The sequence below is a fragment of the Struthio camelus genome, chromosome 2, assembly GCF_040807025.1.
Source record: "Struthio camelus isolate bStrCam1 chromosome 2, bStrCam1.hap1, whole genome shotgun sequence".
Classification (NCBI taxonomy): Eukaryota; Metazoa; Chordata; class Aves; order Struthioniformes; family Struthionidae; genus Struthio; species Struthio camelus.
The window spans coordinates 138,672,478-138,681,274 of NC_090943.1; the positions used below are offsets into that span (position 1 = coordinate 138,672,478).

At 38.7% G+C, this 8,797-nt stretch overlaps 1 protein-coding gene across 7 annotated transcripts in view; it reads left to right on the forward strand.

Annotated features, from left to right (window-relative positions):
- Nucleotides 1-8,368, forward strand: part of ST18 (ST18 C2H2C-type zinc finger transcription factor) — a 203,651-nt gene extending 195,283 nt beyond the window's left edge. For all 7 annotated transcript variants that reach the window (XM_068932721.1, XM_068932718.1, XM_009673572.2 and 4 more), the window contains 4 exons: nucleotides 617-705; nucleotides 2,211-2,314; nucleotides 4,717-4,860; nucleotides 5,668-8,368. In XM_068932721.1, the coding sequence (XP_068788822.1) occupies nucleotides 617-705; nucleotides 2,211-2,314; nucleotides 4,717-4,860; nucleotides 5,668-5,808 (478 nt within the window). In that variant the 3' untranslated portion in view covers nucleotides 5,809-8,368. The remainder of the gene's footprint in view (nucleotides 1-616; nucleotides 706-2,210; nucleotides 2,315-4,716; nucleotides 4,861-5,667) is intronic.
- Nucleotides 8,369-8,797: the final 429 nt, after the last annotated feature.

Here is an 8,797-nt window from a genome sequence, read left to right on the forward strand (position 1 = left end):
ACTGTAAGCTTTGAAATAGCAAAATGTAATTTAATATGAACAGTGGTTAAAAAGCAAACGTACTATATAATAGAACCATTCAAAAAAGCTATTACAGTCTATAGGGCATGTTGAGAGTTATTATTATAGTGATCATTATTATGTATCGACAAGATGATACAATAGTTGTGCACTGTAAAAATCATCCCATTAACTAAATTTTCTTTTTTTTAAGAACGGTAAACCTGTCATTTTCAAGGACCATACTGCCCCTCTCCTGTGAAGCATAACACTTCAATAAAAAACTAGAGAAAGTTTTTATTTAAAAGTGATGGGACTTTAAGAAATCTGTAAATACTTCATCCCATAATAATAGCTCCCATTGCTATTTGGATTATTTTGAAATATGCTTAGGCGTTGTTTACTTGGAGGCTGAGATTTCTGTGCCAATTTTCAAGCTGAAATATACAGTTAAATAGCTCTTTGTGAGTTATGTCAATCCCTGAAGCTATGCTATAATGGAGATACAGATGTGACCTTAGGTACAGAGGTCTGACCAAGTGCATGATAATATTGCCTGAAAGGATTATTGTCATTTTCAAGTGAGTGCTAATGTTTTTCTTCCTATCCTTTTCAGCCTGTCTGGTTGTCCTCTGAATGCACAAGCCATAAAAAAGGGCAAAATTTCGGAAGAATTAATGACTATCAAGCTTAAAGCAAGTGGTGGTAAGGAGATTTGTAAAAGATGATGACATTTATTTAGATAGAAAGGCCCTGACTCCCATTTATACTTATGCCCCTTTATACTGTTTTGGCATTAATTCTCACTCCTTTCAGTTGTCTCTATAACAAATAATAAAACTTCAATAACAGAAATCTTTGTGAGAGATTATAAAATTCTTCTCATTTACATGACGATAGCTCAACATTTGTCGTACCTTCTGGTCTTAACTCAGAGAGCTATTTTTGATTTGAGGATCTTTTAAATATTGTTGTTAGTAATAATATATTAGTTACAGCTCAGAAGGACTTAGCTAACTAATGATTAAAGTCAGAAGAGGTAAATACTGCACGCAGAAGTGGATTCATGTCCCTATCTTGAATCCTACATGATTTAGTTTCTGTGCAGTGCTTTGACAATTTTCCTAACGCACGTAGTAAACATAAAGGAATGGTTACCAATTAGGTATAGGGGGAAGTAAGTAGAGTCTGCTTTCTTACACAGTGTAGTTCTGAGAGTTGGACATTGAGCCCAGATTAAAGAGAGTTAGCTTTTATGCCTCTGACTGCTGAGTAAAATGGCTGTGTTATCTTGGGCAAATGAATTTGTTTCCATGTGCCCTGCTCTCTGTTCGAGTTATCACTGGAACAGAGACTACTGCTTAAAGATTTTCCGTGCTGGGTCTCCAGTAGGCTCAGATCAGGAGTCTGGGTTTTAAAGCAGTAGCAACAGCAGCGGTAATAATCTCTAAGCAGAGATGATCTCAGAGTGGTATTAAGCAGAAAGAGGGACATGTATTGCCAGTTGTAGCTGCTCAGTATTATATTAAGGCTTTTGTTAAAGACCTGAAGAACTTTTCTTTGCTACCTAACTTGTGGAGATGTAAAAGGCCTCACTCTTTTTTTTTTTTTTCTATAGTGCCTTTTAGCCTCCTGATAGTTTCCATTTTGCCATCATTTAAGTGATCACTCATAACTAAGGCTCTACTTCCTCAAGTTATTCTGCATAGAGATTAATCCCCACAGAGCTTCTTGCAAGGTATAAATGAGCCTACTGAAGTCAGCAAAGTTATAGTAGTGTAGCTGTTACCCTGGGGTGTTCACTGCAAAGGAAGTTGTGTTACGTTTCTTTTAAACCTAAAAAGACATTGTTAATTCTCACTCATCTTATGTGACAGATTTTCCTCTTTCCAAGCATTTCCAGCACGTTTTCCTTTCTCTACTCTCCAGCTTGTGGTTGCATATTGTACTGGAAAAAAATTACGAATTGAGAAACACAAAACCTCGCAAAGCATAACTTGCCCCTTATAAGTTTCAGCTCATACAGATGTTTTACAGCTAATCAACAATTTTGACAGTAAAAGTAAAGTAAGAGGCAGTTTAAAGATCATTTGATCTGGAAGCCTGTTATTTTCCTCTTGTTCAGTGACAGGTAACCCAGCTTATTACTTGTATACTCATTTACACACGGACACCTTAAATCTGATCATGGTACTTTCAACTGTTTGCAGGTATTGAGAGTGATGAAGAAATCAGACACTTGGATGAAGAAATAAAAGAACTAAATGAATCCAATCTTAAAATTGAAGCTGATATGATGAAACTTCAAACCCAGGTATAATATCAAAGCAAAGAGTTCAACCTCTTCTTACGTATGCAAATGTTATATTTAAACACAGTTATTCTTGTGCACACATGTTTTCCCATCACTTTGTAGCATTTAAAACTGCCAAAATCCTACATGTTTTTTGTCAAGTTTTTTTTTGTTTTGTGTAAATAAGCAGCAAATTCCTCTGTATTGTCATGAAAATCTGCGGAGGGATAGGTTCAAAACAGTTTCGAGCTAATCTTGGCAAGCAGGAAAACCATATTTACCAAACAAAACGTGCATTTTCCTTTGTTGACCAAACCTGTGTTGATGGAAATCATACAGAATCCCATGACTGTGAGAACTTGTATTAGGGAAACTACTAGGAAATGCCATTACTTCTTATGAGCACGCTCTGACTGTTATGCAAGTTGATTTTGTTCCTATCTGGCCTTGGAAAATTTCCCTACTTCAATTCACCCATAGTCAGTTATTCAAATAGTTAGACTTTTGCCTCCAGGCAACACCTGGTAAAGAATGGATGCCTTTTGCTAACTTGTATAGCAGATTAGTTTGATGGGGAGCTATGGAAAAGAGACATTCTCTTTCATTCTTTTGTAAGCCATCAAGAGAAAATCAGCCTTAAGATGCTGATTGTAGTTCTACTGAGTGAGCTGAATATGTTCATCCAGGCAGAGACTGCTATATACACCTGGTAATTCACCTTGTAAACTAGGCAAAAGCAAGAGCAGAAACTTGCCAAATATGTTAGGAGCAATGAGAGCTTAGGAGAAAAATTCCTAAATGGGAGCAGATCTGGAAACCAAATATAAGTCTAAACTTATGCAAAACAAACTGAGTGTAACCAGTATACCCTTCTGTATTTGTACCACACCCGAAAGTTTACAGTCTTGCTGTGTGCTGTTTTTATAATAGCCACAGCTTTTATGGTCTAAATATGCATGAAGTTTATATCACCTGTGCTGAATCTAAATTACCTGGCTTCATACTGCAAAGGTTGTGGGATATCCATCCCAAACTGCACTGCAGCGTTTTTCAGTGCCTCTGGACACTTTTTTCAATTCTCTGTGGAGGACATTATGCTGTTTGCACAGATATAAGAAACTGTCTAATTTATGCAACCACAGATTTCCTCCCCTCTGAATTTCTGCCTGCTGAAGGTAGTCCGACCTGCAAAGCTTGAACTGAATTAGAGCCGAAGGAACATGTTCCCTAAATAGCTTTGCTCTGTCTCCTTTTAATCTAACTTGGCCAGGCGTTAGGCTTCTGTGAGCACACTCCAGAGGCAAAGTTGTAGTGGATTTTCCTGGCACTTTATCGCCTCAGGCAGGCAGGAAAGAGTTCCTCACCCTGAGGACCGTTTCAGTGTATGGCAGTTTATTCCAGTATAACAAAGGGAACTAAACCGGTCACAGCAAGAGACACATCTAAGCAGTGCAGAGGTCTGTAGTCCCGATGAGGGGAGGGTGGATGCAATGCCTGTGGACGTGGCTCTGTTGCTCTGCGCCCTGTGCAGTGGCAGCAGTTGGGGAAGGGCCCCGCGCAGGGGTGGCAGCACTCCCACCGGCACCGTCTGGGTGCCTGTTACTGGGCCGTGGAGAACCAGGCCCTGCCACCGCTCTCTTTGGTTTTTCAGCACTGCTTTCCACGTACGAACCTGCAGAGCTGAGTATATTCCCAGCTCTCTCAGGCTGAAACGATGCCATTTTGCTACCTTAGGTGCTTTTTGCTGCTGTTTCGAAAAACTGTATGTTTCCATTCTGCTGCTCAGAGATCATCTTTGCATTTGTTCTGCACTCAGCCTCTCAGTTCGCTTCCCACTCTCTTTTTCTCTTATTGTTTCCAGTGCCTGCCCTCTCGCTAACCAGCCCAGCTCACAGTGCTACCCTGTGCCCAGGAGCAGGGCAGGAAAGCAGCACAGCAGCTAATACCAGTGTCACTGCTATTGTGGTCAGTCAGCAGGGATGCTATAAGAGCAGGGCGGCAATGTAAACATCAGCCTCTTTTCTCCTTCCTTCTGCCAGCCCTGAGGCCACACTCTCCATCCCAGCTAGATGCTAGCCCTTCCCCCTCCTTGGCTTCTTGAGGCCTGCAGACTTGAATTCCTTTTCGAGCTCGTCTTCCCCACCCGATATGCTCCACTGGCAGTGGAGCCACTCACTAGCACCTTGCTAGTGGACACAGGGTTTCCTTGTGAACTAACAACAAAGTCCATCAGCTCAGAAGGAATTTGACTTCTTCCTTGCTATGGATATTCTGTGGAGAAATTGTGCATATCTTATTAAAAAAAAAAAAAGGTACCTGATTTTCAAATCCATAGCGTGTCCTTTCACAATCACGTAACTGTCGATTTGGGTTCAGTCCATAGTTATAATGCAGCCAAGGGTCTGTTTGTTTGTGATTTTTAGATCACATCCATGGAGAGCAATCTGAAAACAATAGAAGAAGAGAACAAACTTATAGAGCAGAACAACGAGAGCCTGTTGAAGGAGTTAGCTGGCTTAAGCCAAGCCCTCATCTCCAGCCTTGCTGACATTCAGCTTCCGCAGATGGTAAGACCACAGCCAGCAGCTACACACCTTCTTTGGGACTGTTTTGCCAGCACTTGAAGCAGATGAGCAAGCTCAGGGGCCAGCAGGAGTGCTGCAGCTGCCTTAGCAGAGAGCTCTGCTTAGACTAATTTACTCTGCGGAGATGCTGGATCAGTGAACCTGGGGAGCCTCTGCACGCTAACAGTTGCTTCCAGGACTTTGCCGACACTGTTATCTCTGCACTGTGCCGGGCAGACTTTTCCCCTTTCCCTCCCTCTCTGAACGTCCATCATGTGCACGGCACGAGAATTGCCCGCAAAGTCTCCTTAGTCTTATTTTGCTCCTAGGTCAAAATTTTAACCTGTTTGATCCAGCTCAGCGCTGTGATTTTTCTGGAGCCAATAAACCTGTGGCTCAAGACTTCCAGGTGCTATTTGTCTTACTTGCAAATGCAAGCAAAACCCACGAAGATACTTAAATCTCTAGAATTACGGTCTCTTTTCCTAAACTCAAGTGGGAAATTAGATGAGGAAACTTACGGACATCTCAGCCATAAGCCCAGAGATAAACAGGCCACAACAGAAAAGCAAGTCACATTGAATATTGCCAGTCCCTGCTATTGTTGGAGGAGTGCATGGTTCCCCCAGCACATGAATCTTCCTTCCTTTCTTCACCCCTCCATTATCTGGGGTGACTGCCAAGTTTTGTCATTTGCCCAGTTGCCATGTCACTGCTTTTCCATGCTTTGGGATCGGGTGTTGGTGGGGGGGGAGAGTTTTGGCCTCAATTTTAACTCCTACAATTCTCATCTGTTTTGTCTTCATTTAGGGGCCAATCAGTGAGCAGAATTTCGAAGCATATGTAAATACACTCACAGACATGTACAGCAATCTGGAACGGGACTATTCCCCCGAATGCAAAGCTCTGCTGGAAAGTATCAAACAGGCAGTGAAGGGCATCCATGTGTAGGATGTGAAAGCTGCTGGGCAACAGAAATTACTTAACAGCAGTAAACTCCAGATGGATCTGTTAGGAGTTCATGTACTGCTAAGGGGTGTAGGTTGCCATGCTGCATTTACAATTGCAACATTGCACTAATTTTTTTCCCAGCTGACATAAAAAAAAGAAGAAAAACACAACAGACTATTTGTATTAACAGCAATGCACTCTGTTAGTATATTGTATTTATTTCAGTACAATTCCTTTTTTTTCTTCTTTTGCACTCAGTTTTTGTAAAGTGAATGTAAAAAGTGTGTGCGACTATTTTTTATATTTTTTATTTATTTCTAATCAAAGCGTTTTTTTTTATCTTTTAACAGCATTTTTGCGGCCTGCCATATTTTTACAAATGTGTTTATTAATTTATTTTCCAATGGGATTTTAAATAGACTGAAAGTTATACTGTAAATTAAATAACTTGCTGGGTTTGTACAGGAAGAAAAAAAACCTATGAAAGTAACAAATGACAGAACTGTGGTTCTAGTTTTATTTTCCTCACATCCTGCTTTTTTATAATGGCTTTGTATCAGAAATGGGTTTGCAGTAACATGAGATGTGAAGATGCCTGGAATGAGAAGATAAATGGTGCCCACTAGTGGGGAACTTGGGCTCTTAAAAGCACAGTATGCTGGAAAACAGTGTGTTAAAGAATACGTTAGCAATAATGAAATATAGCAATCAGCAAAGCACTTGACTTGGCTGTGTGATTTAGCCTATGCGAATGGTTATTTAAAATGTTTCAAGAGAACTTCAGAATTATTTTAACAATATAGTTTTTTTTTTTTCCCCAATTTAGTTCATGGAGGGAAATGACAATTATCTGTAAACAAGAAAGATAATTTGATAGGACTGGTACTTTTTTAGTACGATACCTTGCGGTTTTAACCAAGTGACCAGTATTGCTATGGATTTGTATATGAAAAATGTAAACACATCCCAAGCTGAAGATTTTGTACATAATAATTAATCAAACTCATCTCCCCTGAAATGGCGTTTAATACTGGTTTGAATTCACAGAAGCTGAAAAGGCAGCAGTCCGGAGAAGAAGAATAATACTCCGGTGAAGTGATGGTTGCTTTTCTCTTTAAACAAACTGTAGCAACACAACGGTTGGTTTCTCCCGTTCTTATTCACTAAGACTAGTCTGATACTGAATTTGTTACCAGTCTTTCAGTAGGGTACCAAGCGCTACAGACCATATAGACGCACAGAGATAGGGACACACGCTCGTACAGAGGTACCTGCGTGTGCCTCGGGATTTGCTTAGCCTGGGTTTGGAATTTCTGAATTTCTGAGCAGTCAGAAATTAGTGGTTGCTATAACAGAGGCAATGTCTATTTCAGGGATTGTAAGTAATTAAGCATTGTTTCAAAAGTTTTTTTTATATTTATTTTTTTTAAGAAAAAGGTATAAACAACCAGCTAAACTGCCTTTTTTGTATGCACACACACCTCATGTGCATATGTGCCTCAGTGTAAATGTATACATGGATCTAGCGTGTGTTTAATTTTTCCGTGCTATAATTAAAGTGTTTATTTTTATTAGCCTCATTTATATTTAGATTGAATATGATGGCATTCACAGGCTTGACATATACAATTATATTATTACTGTTCCTGCACAAAAGTACTATTCAGAAGTGATTCAACTCTCATGCACTGTGGTCACTGTTCTGCGTTAGGTGGGGCTTGCTTTTTATTTGAGGGTTGACTCAACTCTCTAATCTTAGTTTAGACAGGGGAAAATGTATGTTCTTAGAAGCTGTGTTTATTTTTAAATTGATTTTTCAAAGGCTACCATATGTGCTGTCTAATATAAATAGGAGGACACCAAACAAAAATTTGCTATTAAAGTTATTGTACTTGCTAAAAAACAAAAAGCAAACATTTGCTATACTTGTTAAATGCATACAAAATGAGTTCACTCATTACAAAGACTAAAATTTAATTTACTAAATATTTTAACAAATTTGTTATATATTTTATTTAAGTAAAAAAAAATCTCTTACTGACCTATGTATTTATTATTATGATTTATTATGGCTTCAGGTTAATTTATCTGTGTTTGGTTGTTTGCTCAGGATGTTCCGTGAAGTATGTTTGTATTTATTTGACTCCCTTGTACTTGATGTGTTTTGTAATGTGCACTGATTTTTTTCTTTCTATTTTTCTTTTTTTTTGTGTTTAACTGCATTGACGAGCTATACTGTAAATTAGACCTTTTGTAAAGAGCAATGATGTATGCATTTTTTAATTTGGAGTAGTTTGTATACTGTTTCTTCATACAATTAATATTTCTTACATCAAAGCAACAAAATTGTGTTCTGTGCTGTACATTTGGTGTATGGTAGGAAATAAAATTGATAATGAAACATTGCAGCAAGTTCGTTGGGGTTTTTAGCCTCTAGATGCTGACTTGTATCACACATTCTTAACTGCACCTGGCACTGTACAATGTGTCAGATGTTTTACTTGCTTTGTGTACAAAATGTGTCATCCCTGTAAGTAAATTTCTGGTATAAATAATTTAATTAGTGTTTTACTTTGTCAGTTTGAAGTAAGGAGTAGAAAAAAGGAACTGCCTAAGAGATTCTTTTCACTTCTAAAGGGAAAAAAAATCAAGAAACTAATCACTGCATTATTTAATGAATTCTTTTCTTGGCAGTTGTAGACTTCATTTATACTGATAAAATAGAGGATTTGTGGTGACCTTTAACAGCTGCTAAATGATGTTTAGACATAAAAGCCATTGTAAAGTTTCCAGCAGTTCGGAACCGCCCACTGTTCCAGTGCAATTTTCTGCTGAGATGTGCAGTGCTTAGACACCGCACAAATAAAAATCTGCTGTTTTTGAAAAGGTAATATTTCCAGTATCTAATGGATTCTCTTTTCATTGTTAGTTGTAAAGAAAACAAGCCAGTTCTATTATGAAGTGTGCTGATGGTTTCAGTAGTATTTCT